The following is a 17,905-nucleotide window of genomic DNA, read 5'->3' as shown; positions in this document are numbered from 1 at the left end:
TATATAGTGCTTCTACATTCGTCCTCTCTTTGCCTACGTGCACTCTTCAATGGATGAGGTCATCCGAACATAATCACGATCTTCCACTATTTTGATAAAATGTTTACAATATTTTGATTACAAAGAACTATCACAAGATAATTCTCTCTGATGATGCAGACACTAAACCGCTAACAAAATACAAGATCCTTCAAGATCTTGATCTAATACCTCACCGTCCATAATAACCTGTTCCAAGTATTCGTGTGTGACAATCCCCATGATCTCACTGATTTCTTGTCTGAGTGATTGCCATTAACTAAGCGTATATTAGACAACTCCCAACTTTGTTTGCAAGCAATTTTTCTCGAACGCCACCAAAGAAGGACAACTTCCTACTCCGCCTTATGGACCGTTGATGCTTGATCTTGATAGATAACAACTCAATTCCAAATTGCACTCAAGAAATGATACCTGCACTTATTACAAAAAAAATCAGCTACACAAAAAAACATTAGATACCCTAATATACCACTAGTCTCCCTTACACTCTATCTTTAGAGTAAGGTCCATAATCAAAACAAAAAGACTAAGGATGAAAATGGTGAACAATGTCGGATAATCTCAAGAACCACTGACATTACGAGTTGTTAGTCAAATAATTCAGTTTTTATGAATGATAATGAACACACACAAGATTCAATCAAGTTTCTAGATGAATGGGTATTGGTTCTTGATTATTATCAAAAACTTGATCAATTTTCAACAAGATTGATCAATTCATTCTTAAATCACACAAGAACAACAACTAAATTGCACAAAACAAGATGCAACAAAAAGAATAAAGAATTTACATGGATTCAATATCAATAAGGTTGAATGTTTTGAGAAGAAGAGAAAGATATGGTGTAAATATGAACACACTAAGAAAAGAAGACAAAAATCTTAGTTTTTGTCTCTATGGATCACCATAGGTTTCCCACAAACGTTACTTTCACCATAAGAAACAATCATTTAAATAAGTGATGGAAAATTGAATTTTTTGAGGTTTGATTCAAATCAAGAAGGATTTGTGATTCGAATCAATCTGAACAGCCCCCAAAAGGGCACTTTTTAAAACTAATGATTTGATTCACTATTTGCACTTGATTCGAATCAATTGAGGTTATGATTCAAATCATGTTCAATTTTTTATCCGAAATATTTTATCCAGAATGGTACTCCAATTTTCAACAGGTGAGTGATTCGAATCAAATATAACACATGATTCAAATCAAATATTATATCATCCAAATTCAAATGTTCTAACTTGTGATTCAAGCTACTCATGTGAAAATGACAAAATAGTAATTTTCATAGGCTAAAAAAAGAGAAATACCAATAAAGATCAAATGAATATAATTATGAAATGTATAGGATTCTCAGTGGTATAATTTAGTAACCGAAGTGATTACAATCAAACGGGAAGAATAATACAATCACACATATGAATTGAGATAACATACAAATTACAAATACACAATGAGACAATAATTGAATTGTAAAACATCAAAACACATATTGATACTTAAAGCACGTAAACGATACCAAATGATACTATATGCTTTCAACATGGATTAAAGTTTCATTTAGGCTTTAGTGAAGTGTTGTGATTTGTTGAATTCTACACACACAAAAATATTTATACTTAAGAGAATTGTGATTGACTAGGACAATGCTTTGATGAATGTTGTTGACAAAGTTTTCTCGAAGTATACTACTCTATTGTGTCGAAATAACATTTTTAAAAATGTGATAGCAAGATGTAAGTTAGATGTCAATGTAAAAGATATAATATTTAAGGATGAGAAAAAGATCAAATTAATTGAAGTATGGAAAATTGTAACAGATGCATGAGAAAACTATATCAGAGTTTTACTCTGAGAAAACATATCTTCAATCTCTTCTAGTGTTCAAAATTTTATGTGCGAAATTTCCAAAATTTATGGAATATGTACGAGGTAGAATATTGAGACCGGTAAAAAGGAAAGTGGTAAGATATTAGACTAATTGTGTCATGCGTATTAAACATACAATAAATAATAGGATGAAATATGCTCACATTAGGTTAAAAAGGACAACAATCTTAGTGATGATAACTTGGTTTGGTATAACGAACTTAGTCATGTTCAAGGTGATGTCATTCATGATATTTTGATTTAGAATCTTGAGAGTGTCGAGGATGACACTATTATATTTTGATATAAAGCCTTAGCAAAAGACTAATTAAAATGTATATGACTAGTGAACTATATATATATATATATATATAATTTATGAAATGATATTTTATTATATTTATTTAATTTATCATTGAATTTAATACGGTTATTCTCGGTGTTGTTTCTCTAATTATAATCTAATTCTTGTTTAAATCTACAATTTGAACTAGCATAACACCATTTAAATAGTAGAATCTGAAATAAACCATTAGTTTGAATGTAGCCATCCAAACTATTCTTTTCCTTAATTTTGTATCCCTAATTTCATCTTCCACAGCTTTTTTGAGCTAGAATGAAAAATGTCTTATTTTCATTAGTTTGAAATAATAACAATTCACATGAATTGAGTTTTAGGGTTTCAAAACCATTAGTCATTGCCATAAGATTCAATTCAGGAAGGGGAAAAAAGCATGATAAGAAAAGATACCCAAATTAAGCTAAACAAACATATTTTACAAAGCATTGTTGTTTGTATACAAACATATACTAAATACACCTTTTCTTTGTATAGATATCTTCTTTCAAAATGTTGGATGATGCACCAAATACAAAATTGATATATCTAAACAACTATGTACCAAATGATCTCAACCTCAAGCTTTTACAAGAAAAAGAATAAACAAATGAAGATATAATAGCTAATACAAAAAAAAAAGGTAAATGTTGTGGTAACCCTCAAAGCAAGCTAATCCTGGTCTTGAATGCTTTCTTAACCACAGTATACTATATACACAGTCAAACATAACTATGGAACATTACTAGGTCTCAATTGCCATGCCTGATAATCCCCTTTTCCTTGAAGGGCCATAGACATAGATCTTAACCTGCTTGTTATCTCGGTGAACGATGGACGATATTCGGGGTCACGTGACCAACACTCTTCCATAAGCTTTCTCCATTCAGGATCACATCGTTCTGGAATCGGTGGTCGAAGTGTGTTCTTTACAATGCCCCCTAAATGAACATGTCAACAAAAGAGAAGCAAGTGAGTAGGTTGTTACATCGAAAGATCCTATAAAAACACTTGCAACTTCAACAATATTGATTTGATTTTCACCTCTACATATACAAGATTCTTTATACTAGAAAAAACTTCATGAAATCCTAATGAATAGAAATTAAGAAGCAAAACTATTAACTAGCATTTTGATAAGACCTATGTATCACCGCCACTTCTCATCGAAGCGCGTTAGGTGTCTGACACTGACACGTGTGATTACAGTCAATTATTTTATTTTCTCAAACTATTATCAATGTAGACGAGTCAGTATTGTGCCCGGCCAGTGTCTGCATTTGTATTTCATAGGATAATGGCAGCCACTCAAAACTCCATCAAGAAACAAATGTTTTAAGCTACAATTGAAAGAGACCAAACACAGAATATTCTAAGAAAGAAATAACAAAAATTTCTCATCTGGTAAAAGATTTTGGCATTCCTTTTAAGGTACATATTCTTACCAATAATGGCACCACAATGCATATCTGCATAAGGTTCCTCTCCTGTCAATAACTCCCACATTGAGATGCCGAATGAGAAAACGTCAACCTGTCAAAGTCAATCCACAAACTAAGTGCCTGGAGAAAGATTCATTCATTACTCTATATAGCTAAACTCTGTATTCAGAATTATCATCTGCTGTAGAAGCGGAACTCTTGGAGGAGAGTTTTCTTCTTTCCTATTTTCTTAATAAAAGTGTTCTTTAATATAACTTTTTGGTTCCTAACAAATTGGAAAGAATCGGAGATAAAACTCTCCTCCAAGGGTTTCCCCATCAACAACAGAGTCGGTGCTCTATTCACAATGATTACACATCTGAATGTCTCATTTCTATTCACAATGATTACACATCTGAATGTCTCATTTTCTATCCTAAGGTAGGCACATATGAATGATCTTATTACCTTTTCAGAAACCCGGCTGCTATTACCATTCAACAGCTCTGGTGCCATCCATGGAAGGGTTCCTCGCACACCCCCAGATACAAGGGTATTTCGTTTAATTCTTGATAATCCAAAATCTCCAACCTAGGAAAAAATAATCAGCAGACAACAGTTATTAAAATAACAAAAAAGTATTTATTCATTTTATGCAAGACAAGACAATATGAGTCATTGAGTTTTATTTAACTATGACTCATATTGCTTCACTTTATTGGACTGTTGGAAATTGATGAAACTCTTCCAATTTTATGATCTTTACCTAAGACTGGAAGAGTTTCATCATAATCCAACGGTCCAATACTAGCAATCATTTGAAACCCATTTGGGTAGCTTGACTGGTTTCAGCCAAGTGTTAAAGGTATTGAATGAGCTTAAACATGCCGGGTGAAGGAGTTAAGTTGTGTTACATTTTTTATGGCCAACGTAAAACTCCGATGAACCTATTTAACACGGATTTTTTTTGTGACATAATGATTGATGGTTTAGAAATCTCAAATAATTTCTCATCAACCACGTTACTATGCTTGGTTTATGACTCTATTCTGAATTTAAAAATAAAGCTCATTTCCATAAGAAAAATCGAGTATAATTAAAACACTACAACAAACTTTTATTATTTTATATTTTTACGTGAAACAAGATGAAGCTTGACTTATGGAATTCTAACCTTGCATATGGGCCGCTGTGGATCCCTTAGATTAACAAGCAAATTGTCACACTTCAAATCAAAATGGACAATATTCTTTGAGTGCAAATATTCCATACCAAAAGCTGCATCCATGGCAATTATAAGCTTTTTACGACGATCTAGTAATCTGCATAAAAGTTGAGATTCAGTATGCGCATTTACTCAAAATGCTATTCACACAAAAATTGAAGCTACCTGTTGTTCTTGACAAGAACATGTCTAAGGGAACCATTAACCATATATTCGGTTACAGTTGCTAAGGTCCCGCAAGCTCCGTCGGGTACGATTCCATAAAATGCGAGCACATTGGGATGATGAAGATTTGACAGGATCTGTGCCTCTCTCCAGAAATCTTTTGCCTACCCAAGCCAGCATACATTGTCAGATTCATGTGCATATTTTTACTTTTCTTTTTCAATAGAAAAAAAGGTGTCTACTTTTGAAACTGAAATAATAGCAATAACATTATTTCTTTCTGTTAAGAATGTGTGATTGGGCCTAACTCAACCCTACAAAACCGGTTGCTAGAGTGAGGACTGCCCCCATTTATAAACACATGTTCAGGCCATATATTGTCCAATGTGAGACTCTTAACACACTCCCTCACGCCCAGGACTGGACATCTGGAGAGTGGAAATAAATGGTGGGTGGTCCACCGGATCTTAAACAAAACTCTGATACCATGTTGAGAATGTGTCATTGGGCCTAACTCAACCCTACAAAACCGGTTGGTAGAGTGAGGACTGCCCCCATTTATAAACACATGTTCAGGCCATATATTGTCCAATGTGGGACTCTTAACACTTTTCATAGAATTAGCAGTCTACTTTTTAATCTCGAATGTCGACACTGGACACGACACCGACACTGACACGTCGGCACCAATAATAATTTGAGAAAATGAAAATATTGAAGGTAATTACAAGTGTCGGTGTCAGACAGACACACCTTTTTTTAGGGGTGTCGGTGCTACAGAGGGTATTATTGAGAAGAAAATTGCACTGATGACTCACCAACCGTTCTTGCTCAGAAGATCTCCCTCCAAAACAGCTCTTTTTAATTCTCTTGATTGCGACATCTGTTCCTCGCCATTTTCCATGATAAACAGTTCCATAGGTACCAGATCCTAACTCCATAAGCTCTTCAAGATCAGTGTTCCTAATTATCTGAATGACAACATAAAATGTTAGTTATAGGGATTACCAATAACATATAGATACAACCGAACTCTCTGTTCATTCAACAACTCAATGATCTTCTACAGGATATGGATTAGGGCATCATAGAAACTGATTTCTACAAAATAAGTATGTATCTATGTATGTATGATTTAGCATGATGCTAAAAAAGAAACGGTCTTTTACAAAAGACACAGAATAGCACATTTTATCGAGATATCTGAATGTGAAAGTACAGTTGAATTGAGAAGTATATTAAAGGACACAACATCAAAATGAAATTCTAATCTTAAAACATGAAAAAACCAAAACCAGAACATTTCAGTAATTGCCTACCTGCAAACCATATATGCTGGCCTCCATTTCCGCTATCATTGCATCAGAAAGGAAGTCATTCATGTCGGTTTGATCGTCTTTATAATCCTATAAATGAATTGAGCGCATAAACATTTTATTTTATCATAAATAAATAAACTCAAGTCTAATTCAGTTTTCCTACCTCAGGATCAGACTCTGGGATGGTGCTCTCTACTTCCGTTTGAGATGGAGATACGTCACTTCCAACTTCATCGAAATTATGTGGGGGGTGTACTGGTGAAGACTTGCGATTTGAAGGAACAACACCGGTCGCATCTTCTGCTACAGCAAATGACTCCACTAGTTTAGAATCATTAGACCTTTCTGAATTCTTCAATCGACCTAAAATTTCACCTTCAACTTTTGACAATCCAGAGGCAGAATATTCGTGTTTAAACTGATCAACCATTTGATCGGTGTTTGTAATGAAGTCATTGAGAAAAGAAGGTGGCTTTTTGAAAGAAACATTATTTCTTGAACTATCCAGGCTATCAACCGGCAAGATCAAACTTGGACAGACATCATCATGAAGTACAGCTGGATTCGAACTTTCAGAGTTTATTGTTGGATTATCATGAAAACCTGTAGCGATCTGATTTTGAGAAGGCTGAATTTGTGCAGATTTAAGAGAATGTGGATCAAAGGAGAAATTGAACATATCATCTCTGACAGAACTTTTGTCACGGGAGTTTTCTGCATATTCTGAGATTGGAGAATTTAAATTGATATTTCTGGCTGGAAAATTGATGTTTCTGCTATAACTTGTGTTTTGGCCAATGTCAAGAAGATCAGACGGGGTCTTGTCTACAAGGTTATTTAGCGAGAGTCCCGTTGTGCCTGATGAAGAAGGAAGCGTGTTCTCACGAGGTTGATCCCAATTATATTGCATACCAATATTAGCACTTATGTTATTAGTCGGGAATGTATCCAAAAGATGCAATTCACTCATGTAGTTGACAGTTGGATTTCCCTCGTAAACGTTGTTATCCTTAGAAATTGGATTCTTTTCTTCATTTATCATCATCCTTTCTGATTTCAAAGGATTTTCCAGCACGTCCTTTTCTACAAAGTTGGATCCACTTAAGTCAGTTTGAGCAACAAGGTACTTTTTTTCAGTTAAAATGCTATCCTTATTAATGCGATCATTTGTTCCAACTGATTCCGAGTACGGAGATGAAGATGCCACACCTTGCCGTCTATGCATCTCAGCTGACTCCTTATTTGGTATCTTACTTTGTATTTGAGGATGGTGGAGGAAGGGATCATGTTGACCCTCTATAAGGTTCACATGTGAGACACCTACCGTCAAAGACAGTTCGGCCTTTTCAAGGTTCAAGGAGAAAGACGGGGAAATTCCTTCTTGTGAGCAGTAAATAGACTTTGCTCCACTCGGATACAACTGTGAATCAGAAAAAGCATGAGGCATCCCATGAGGCAGCTCGTTCTTAGTTCCATAAGATTCGGTCTGTTGAGAGATTGGATTTCTAGAGAAGAATATTCTATCGTTATGCAAGGTTCCACCAAAAACTTCATCGCTGTAACAATTATTTGGATTGCGGTTATCAAAATACTGTCCGTTGAGATTTTTGGGCGGACCAATGTCACCATGTTGACGAGGAACAGAAGCTTGTTGAGGGTATCGGCAATCAGCAGTGTTGATGCTCGAGTTTCCAGAATTCATCTGAGCTGTAACAAACGATGCATTGCTGTCAATACTTCCCTGGCATGAGTTGCTGCCAAGCAATTGTATATAACCTGTACTAGAACTTGCAACTTGAACCGGAGTAGGAGAAATTCGCAACGGACTTTGAAGATTTACGGGATCATTCAAAATTCTATCTGGATTTAAAGCACTCATACTATTATTACCATCCCTGATCTCCTTAGGAGAAGAGGCAATTGTTGGGGCAAAACTGAAACTAGTCGTTGAATGATATGCTTCGGTTGTTAAACTTTGTCCACCGATGTTTTTCTTAGGACTATGGTCTACTATGCCGTTTAAAGCAACAACGTATTGGTAATCAGGGTCATTCTGGAGAACAGTGTTTGCATCGGTTGGTGATGTCTCTTCAGATTCACCCAAAGGAACTAAAAAAATTCGAAGTTTCTGAGAACCTTCGTGACTTTCAAGTTCATAATATTCCTCTATCATATTTTGAAGATCCTCATCGGAGGAAACCGATATTAGAGCATCAAGATCTTCCCCTGGAAGTTGGTATTTGATTGTGTGAGGATGACTACAAATACGTAAAGTCTTGTTCATAAGCTCTTCCCACGAAATATCCTTTTGGATAGATATAATGTGGGTTTCTCCACCAACGTATCTGAGTTTACCATCACCCGGCCTTGGTAATATTTTTCCACCAAAGCTGCAAAGAAATTTCATTTTCCCACCAGACAAAGAATCTTCTAAAATTCCAGAACTGGAAAAACCGTTTGAGTGAGATCTTTTATGTACGTAAACAGGCGATAACACAGCCAGCCTAGTATCGATTTGCTCACTAATCGATTCACTGAACGTCTTCCTCAACGCACCATGGTCACCATTGTTGTTGTCTCCCTTTTGACCTTTGCTTAAAATGTAGGCAGAAATTCCGTTTTTCATCTCTTGCGCAGGTGGCTGTTTTTTAGCGATAAAGTCACCTATATCAGAAAAACTCTCCGAGTCCATTCTCTTCAACCCCAAAATATTGGTTAGATCTTCATACCTCACATGCCCATTCTCCCTATTCAATCCAAACCTATTCTCACGATCTTGAGATACATCAGGCAAAGCAAAAACTCTTCCAACCTCTTTAGGGATATCTTTCTTATTACTATTATTATGTACATTTGTAACACCACTATGCGATTCTTGTTCGTTGTATTGAGGAAACAAGCCATGCTTGTTTCCAGAGTTTGTGCCTAACAAGTTTCCTGTCTTGTTTAGGGCCATAATCACAATTTCTCGGCAACTCAATCAAGATGCTAATTCTTTTTTCCAAAGGTTCATGGCGAATCTATCGTCCCTATTGACACCAAGGTTTTGAATTCAACATCAAGATGCTGAACATCCAATAGCAACTTCACTAAGACCATAACAGCGAAGATATACTAACAGAAGCAACAAATCCTGTACACAGTTTCACTTCCAAACCTTTCAGCAACTCAACACAAAACCAATCTAGGTTTTGACGATTCTTGGATTATTTACAAAAGCCAAAAGTAACTATGACAACAGTAATAAGCAATTCTAACCAATAAGCCAAATGAACCAAACTCCGCAGCACCTACATCAACATTTCAGAACCAAATTATTCAAATCAGAACAAACAAACAAACAAACACGTAATGGGCGAGATTGAAGAAAATGGGAAACCCCCAAAACAACATAGAACAACCAATGAACAATTTCCAAGGTTTCATCAATCAAAATCCAAAATTATCCAGATTCAAAAAGTGGATACCCAATAAAAACATGAAAAAAATCTCTTAGAAAAACACAGAAAACAAAGGCAAAATAACTACCAAATCTATTCTAACGTTGGAAAAATCGGAGAAAATACAATAGAATCAAAGGAACGAGGATTTGAATTGAATTGAATTGAAGAATTAGGGTGAAAATGACTTACGTATTAAGGTTCAATTGGAAAAACAACATCGGCGAGAAGTAAGAACAGCATCAACAACACAAGAATTCAATGTTGGATCTCTTTGTTGCATTTTTGTTGTTGTTATTTTTCTTTCAATCTTCCTACGTGGACACATTGTTTTTTGGTTCTAAATTTTCTGGGATCATGAAAAACAATGGTCACAGAATAATATAATAATTTTTTCAAATATTAATGGAAACAAAATTATAAATATAAAATAAGTTTACGCCCTTAAAATACTCTTTATGTTATTTATAGTGTAAGTTTTCTTTTAATTGTTATTTTAACTTTATTTAAGGTATTGTAGATATTACACAGAGTCTTAATTGATATGCATAGCACGTAAATGTTTAACGCCATCATTTATGTAAAATCTCCGATCGTCTTCATGCAACTTTGTTTTTTTTCCCTAATACGGTCTAAAATTACCTGAAGTTCAACAATATAATGTGGTGAGATAATAATCTCAGTTGGTTCTCCTATCTTATGAGTTCACTTGGCTCTAAAGGATCATTATACGATACTCTCACTGAAATTATTTGCATAATAGAATGATAACTTGAGTATTTATGGGATTTCCGCTTCGTATGGAAACATATGAACTTGAGTCCACATAATTCAATAAATCACTACTTGGGAATGCAAACAACAAAGTATCTTTTCCCGATTGATCCCACGTCTGGGACTATGGACATGGGTCACGGATCTCTGTCACGTCGGACAACTTTTCCCGGCTATCATACATCTAGAAAAATGGAACATGGGTCACAGATGTCCGCTCTCTAAAGAATGTCTTTCCCCGACAATCGTCTCTCACATAGGCCAAGACACGGGTCACAAACTTCCCACAATGATCGGAGTACTTCCCCCGACAAGCACCTCTTACATGGGTCAAGACATGGGTCATGGTATCCATCTCAATGATTCTTCTATCCCGATCACTATTTTACATAAGAGTCAAACTCGGGACAAGCACGAATAGGGGTTATTCTCGATTACGTGATTATTTGCAACAATCACTATGTGATAATACTCATCAATCATTATGTGATTATACTCATCAATCACATTAACATAATATTTTTCCATACAAACCTCATTAATTCGCAACTAGGCTATCATTCTCATCCATGCCATTCATATACTCTCGTAGATGAAACGATTCAACTGAAGTGACTATTCGCTCATGGGTAAACATTGAGGTACCTTTCACAATCGAGCATCACAACCTAAGTTCATTTTTACTAATTATCCTCACCTAACTATGATCTTAGGTTTATACTAATTCATTATCATAGAATTTAATCAATACAATATTCAGACCACACACTTATTTGATATTGACAATATTACTAACAAATATTATTATATTAACATAAACTTAAACTATCACCTCACAACGTACTAGTACTTGTATCACCTAGCATATAGCATGCAATATGATACATTACAAGGTAATAAGTAGTATTTACAACGAAACTCATGTAAGAAACATGCACATCACACTAACAATATTACGCGCACCAATACACAACAGTTGACACACTGGTGACACAATACAAGACATATATATGTTTAACATATGATGTTACAATATATTTTACATAACTTAAATGACAATCATGTGCACAAGTAACCATATGATTATATGAGAACATGCAACATATATAATACAAAGTATTACAACACACATTGGTGCGCGCACACTAGTATTAACACATACATTATTGTAACACACACTACAATGTAAATTACAACACTCGTGACACACTTATCATTGCACTACACCTATTGACAATACAGTTATATCACAGTGTGCAACATAGGATAATCATTATTCAAATGCATCATGTTTAACATGTGTCAAAGTGTATAGACACATGCACATATAACACAGACATAGTAACATAATACTACATTTCACGCATACAATTTAGACCTGTATATTTTACACATATTGACATCATACACGTACACATAAAAACAAAACCCATACAACATCAACACAACAAATCATTATGATTTAACAACAAGAACATATAATATAACAAGAATCATACTTCAATTGCCAATTTCACAACAAAGCAAGAAATCTCCTAAACCCTAAAATTCAATTTCATGCAATTTTCCCCCAAATCTATAACTAACTAAGAACCCACCTATTATAAATAAATATGATGATGCAATTAAGATGAAGTAATATGAAATCCTTCTCCTTCTTCTTTGATTAAAGTTTTTCCTCTTCTTTTTCTCTTCACTTCCTTCAAGTTCTATCTTCTACTCTTCTTACTAACTTTTCACAAAATGAGAGAAAACGTGTGGGAAAGAATAAAAGAGAAACAATTTAATAAACCTGTTTGTTTTCTAGTGGCTTTAGTTGATAAATGACCATTTTGCCCTTGCTAACTATCAAAATTTCCAAAATTCCACTCTTCAAACTTGTACTAATTTGCCCTTCTCACTAACTAGTAAGAATTAAGATAAATGACTAAGAATTAATCTCTTCTTAACTCACTAACTACTCAATTTGTCCCACTTATTGAGGAAATAAGTATTTGTGAGAATATGGGATGTTACATTGTCCCCCCTTAAATAAAATTCGTCCTTGAATTTTAAAAATGTACCTGAATATGTGAGGGTATATTTCTCGCATCTCAGACTCTAGTTCCCACGTAGCTTCGTTAGAGTGTGATTCTTCCCAAAGAAATTTGATAGGAGGAATATCCTTGTTCCTTAATGCCTTAACTGCATGATCTGTAATTCGACTAGGTTAAGGTTTGAAAGAAAGATTTGCCTTTACCTTAATGGTATCTGGAAGGACAGGTTGTAGAGAATTAGGAATGAATCTCCAAAGTTGAGATACGTGGAATATATCATACAAACCGAATAGTGAAGGTGGTAATGTTAATCTTTATGTCACTTCACCGACCCGTTCGATGATCTGATACGATCTAACGTACCTCAGGCTTAATTTTTGTGACTTAAAAGGTCCTTTCAATCTCAATCTCAATCTCAATCTTAGAGTGAATTTCAAGAACACATGGTCACCTTTTTCGAACTCCAATGGCCTTCGACGATGGTCTGCATAACTCTTTTGACAGTCTTTAACTTTCTTCATTTACTCTTGGATCATATTTATATTTTCAATGGTTTCTTGAAGAATTTACGGTCCAAGAATTCACTTCTCATCGGCTTCCGTCCAACATAGAGGTGTCCTACATCTTCTTCCATACAGAGCCTCGTACAGATCCATACTAATACTAACATGATATCTATTATTATATGAGAACTAAATCAAGGTTAAATGATCCTTCCAATTTCCTCCACTCTCAAGCACACATGCTCTCAACATATCCTCTAGAGTCTGAATTGTCCTCTCGGTTTGACCATCAGTCCAAGGATGATTCAATGTGCTCAAGCATAACTTGGAACCAGTTGCATGTTGAAATGTCGTCCAAAATCTTGAAGTAAATTTTGGATCTTTGACAGAGATGATACTAAAGGGAATACCATGTAATCTCACAAATTTTGCAATGAACAATATTGCAAGATGAATAACATTGTACGTGGTTTTCACGACTAGAAAATGGGTTGACTGTGAGGGCAAATATGCCTAGTTCTTATTTTAATGATGTCAAACCTTTTTAGTCGCCCATAACATGTACTTTGGACGGTGTCATCATATCATAGAATGCATTCATCCTCTAACATGTTCAAAATATAAGTTCAACGTGTCCAGGCATATATGAGCATATCATAGATGTGAATCATGCACTTGATCATCATTAATACCCTAGGTTCATAAGAGATTGGCTTAAATTGATCAAAATACATCTCAAAACTCATTTTTGATAGTTTAAGAACTATGAGTCGACTCATGACTCGGAGCGTAACTCTCGGGTCTGAACAGGTCGAGTCACAGGTCGACTCAATCCTGGGAAAAACTAAATGAGTCGACGCATCCATATGTTGCGTCGACTCATTGCCTATTTCCATTTGAAACATGTAGCCACGGGTCTAAACAGGTCGAGTCATAGGTCGACTCAACCTTGGAAAAACTATGTTTGAACTGACTCATCCTCTGTTTGAGTCGACTCATCGCCTGTTTCACTTGAATAATTTTGCCTCGGGTCCATACAGGTCGAGTGATCTGTATGAACAGGTCGAGTGGTCGCTGCTCGGACTCAATTTTCTACTGTGTAATTTTGCAAAATGATTTTGTTATGTTTGTTATTTGGTACTGATAACACTGAAATTTACCGTATTTTCGACTCCGATTTCACATGCATTCTAGTTGTTTTATTGTTATTTTGTTGTGTTATTGCTATGTTTTCTTTTGTTTTCAGGTTTTTACTTTAATCGGAGCCCCGATCGAGAAAAGGAGTGAAAAAGAGCTAAAAACCCTAAAATTCAGCATTTTGTACTTGTGGCCTACCCCATGGTTGGCGCCATAGACCCTGCCATGACGTGTCCAAGCTCAACTTCCCTCAACTGCCACGTTCCCCACTACTTCCACTAAGGCGCCTCAGATTGGCCTTGTGGCGGGCGCCACAAGAGGAAAAGTTTTCCCTTCCATTTTCAAGTTGAAGGGCATCCTTGTCATTTCCATCTTTTTACTTGCTTATAAATAGAAACTCGAAATCACTTTTACAACCATCTAAACTTAGAGCAGAGGCAAACTCAGAGCAACTTTGTTTCCCTTAGGCATATATTCAGTATTTTAAAGTGGTAATCGCTTCGCATTGGAGTGTTACCACAATTGTGTAATCGAGTCTGTGATAGAGTCTGTAATCGAGTTTGGAGCACTTTGGAAGGAAGTTAATCCTGCCGCCATTTTCATTTCCGCTTTGAAATTTATTCAACCCTCCGATTGGAGCAGGTTTTTATTACTTGTCTTTATCTTATTTATTTTCCCGCACTCGCTTTACTTTTATTTATTTTCCCGCACTCGCTTTACTTTATTTATTTTCCCGCACTCACTTTACTTTATTTATTTTCCCGCACTCGCTTTACTTTATTTATTTCCTCGCACTCGCTTTAAATTATTTATTTCCTCGCACTCGCTTTAAATTATTTATTTCCTCGCACTCGCTTTAAATTATTTATTTTCCGCACTCGCACTACTTTTATTTACTTTCCGCACTCGCACTACTTTTATTTATTTTAATGCACTTTTACTTTACCATGTCTAACTAAATTTATAAAGTTAGAATGTAAGGATCGTAATTGAACCGATAATCCTTACAATTGTTCGTAGAAACACTTAAGGGCTATTTTAACTTTCAACTTAAGTTTTCCCGCACTTCAATTCCGTTGGGTAAGATCGAAAGCCGTCCAACGTCCTTTTAAACTTAATTGTTTTTAACTATTTCAAAAACAGCGAAAGCGCTTTGTTTAGTTCATTAGGAGATTTTAACATTAAGAAGAAAAGAGATTTTAAAACTATTTTCGGACGCGTTTATAAGTTTAGAGTCTGGTTCGTGAGAACCTCTTTTGGTTAAGAAATTCAGGTTATAATACTTTTCAACTTAGTCAAGATACTATATTTCTTAAAAATAGGTTTACTACTCTAACGCAATGCGCGCATTTTTATAAGTGACAATAAGAGGGTTTGATTAGGGAGTACAACTCGGTTCTGAATACGCGAAAGCGACAGTTCCTGTTAAATTAGTTCTTTTCAAAGTAGGAAACATTGCCCATAAGTAGTTCTATTAGCAAGTACTTGGATTATTAATTGATTATGTGAATTACATTCGACCCTGTCTTTATTAATTAATCTTTATTCAACACTTTACTTTTCATTGCACACTCCAAAAACACCTATTTTGTTTGCCTTTGATAAACACCATAACAATAGATAACGATAGATTGACACTTGGTCTCTGTGGATTCGACAATCTTTTATATTACTCTGACGCGTTCGTATACTTGCGAAACACCGCATCAAGTTTTTGGCGCCGTTGTCGGGGATCAATTTCGTCAAATTTCATTTTCCTGTTGTTATATCGTTTAGACTTAGGCTATTTCCCTCTGGTCAGTGCGAAGAACTCGCAGCACCGGAAGTTTAAGCTTAGTATACCCTCTGGCGGAACCTGAACGTTACGCTCGCGCACGTTTATTCTTTCATAGAATTAAGAGAGCTATGGCCGAAGATCAAAACCAAAGACCTCTTAAGGATTTCGCTCAACCATCTAATGAAGAACCTAGTTTTAGTATAGTAAACCCAACCATCCCAGCTAATAATTTTGAACTTAAACCATCCCTGTTGCAACTAGTGCAACAGAGAAAATTCGCAGGTCTCGCTACTGAGAACCCAAACAAACATTTAAAAATATTTCTTCAATTAGCAGACACTTTTAAAACCAATGGAGCTTCTCCTGAGGCAATACGTTTAAGATTATTTCCTTTTTCCCTCAGAGATAAAGCCCTATCATGGTTAGATTCCCTTCCACCTAATTCCATTACGACTTGGGATAACCTTAGAAGAGTTTTTCTTGCTAGATATTTTCCCCCGAGTAAAACCGCCGTTCTTCGAAACCATATAACTAGATTTACCCAAAACCAAGGAGAATCGCTGTTCGAAACTTGGGAGAGATATAAAGAGTTGTTACGAGCATGCCCACATCATGGTTTAGAAAATTGGTTAATCATTCAAACCTTCTATAATGGACTTCATTACAACACAAAGATGACCATCGACGCTGCCGCAGGCGGTGCTCTGATGAACAAACCTTATCCTGAAGCTAGTGCCCTCATCGAAGATATGGCTCAAAACCATCAACCATGGGGAGTCGAACGAGCGACAGTTGAGAAGAAGGAAGCCCAAGGAGGAGTGCATGAACTAAGCTCTATAGACATGATGCAAGCTAAAATGGACGCATTAGCCCTTAAGGTCGAGCATATGTGCATAAACCTGAATACTGTAGCAGCAGTTTCGTCGGATTGTGAGATATGTGGAACCAAAGGACACCAATTTGCAGAATGCAGTCTATTAAACGAAACCCACTCTGAGCAAGTGAACTACACCCAAGGGAACCCATACTCAAATACCTATAACCCTGGATGGAGGAATCACCCGAACTTCTCCTATAAAAACAATACCTCTATCTAAAATAATGCACCTCCGAGACCTAGTTATCAAGCCCCAAGATCAAATCAACCTATGCAACCTGTACCACCAAAGCCGAGCCTTGAGAAAATTATGGAAAATTTTATCACCGCTCAAACCCAATAAAACAAGGAGTTCATGAACCAAAACATTCATGTTAACGAATTGATTACTCAATTAGGAACCAAGGTTGACCAAATAGTTACTCATACCAAGATGCTTGAAACCCAGATCTCTCAGGTAGCTTTAAACCAAGCCCCTCAAACTACACCTGGAGGACAATTCCCTGGACAACCTCAACAAAATCCGAGAGGACAAGCCAATGCCATTACCCTACGAAGTGGGAACGCTTATGATGAGCCACCAAACCCTAGATTGAGTGAACCCGAAACTTCTAAGGAATGTACCAAACCCACGGACGAAGTAAAGGAACCAGAGGAATCTGAAAACCAGGAAGGTCGAGATAAAGGAGAAGAACCTAAAGATAAAACTTACGTACCACCCCCGCTATATAAACCACCTATACCATATCCGCAAAGACTCAAACAAACCCAGATCAATAAACAGTATCAAAACTTTATTAAAGTTATAGAAAAACTTCATGTAGAAATCCCTTTCACAGAAGCCATCACCCAAATACCTTCTTATGCAAAGTTTCTCAAAGACATCCTTACCAACAAACGTAGACTTGACGATCCGAAGCCTTTGGAATGTAATGCTATTTCCGAGGACAAATTAGCGAAGAAAAATAAAGATCCTAG

General features: G+C 35.9%; 1 protein-coding gene and 1 non-coding gene across 2 annotated transcripts; both read right to left on the bottom strand.

The window, feature by feature from the left end:
• Nucleotides 1–2,672: 2,672 nt before the first annotated feature.
• Nucleotides 2,673–10,213, bottom strand: LOC127126320 (serine/threonine-protein kinase STE20). Its single transcript, XM_051055233.1, has 9 exons — nt 10,016–10,213; nt 6,547–9,673; nt 6,384–6,470; nt 5,883–6,035; nt 5,065–5,228; nt 4,849–4,996; nt 4,143–4,265; nt 3,699–3,786; nt 2,673–3,194 (listed from the first exon to the last, which is right to left on the bottom strand). Exons 2-9 carry the CDS (start codon nt 9,337–9,339, stop codon nt 2,986–2,988), a joined length of 3,765 nt encoding a protein of 1,254 aa, XP_050911190.1. The 5' UTR covers nt 9,340–9,673; nt 10,016–10,213; the 3' UTR covers nt 2,673–2,985.
• Nucleotides 10,214–16,562: 6,349 nt separating this feature from the next.
• Nucleotides 16,563–16,669, bottom strand: LOC127116536 (small nucleolar RNA R71). Its single transcript, XR_007801364.1, has one exon. It is a non-coding gene; the product is annotated as a small nucleolar RNA R71 (small nucleolar RNA).
• Nucleotides 16,670–17,905: the final 1,236 nt, after the last annotated feature.

Source organism: Lathyrus oleraceus, chromosome 1 (assembly GCF_024323335.1).
Source record: "Lathyrus oleraceus cultivar Zhongwan6 chromosome 1, CAAS_Psat_ZW6_1.0, whole genome shotgun sequence".
NCBI lineage: Eukaryota > Viridiplantae > Streptophyta > Magnoliopsida > Fabales > Fabaceae > Lathyrus > Lathyrus oleraceus.
This window is presented reverse-complemented; position numbering and strand designations above follow the sequence as displayed.

Bases quoted from the DNA above. Each gene is read 5' to 3' on its own strand.
- LOC127126320 (XM_051055233.1), bottom strand. From the start codon at position 9,339: ATGGCCCTAAACAAGACAGGAAACTTGTTAGGCACAAACTCTGGAAAC. The intron at 4,266-4,848 runs GTTAGAATTCCA...ATTTTTTCCTAG, and splicing joins CACAGCGGCCCATATGCAAG to GTTGGAGATTTTGGATTATC. The intron at 3,787-4,142 runs GTAATAAGATCA...TGACTTTGACAG, and splicing joins GCAGCCGGGTTTCTGAAAAG to GTTGACGTTTTCTCATTCGG.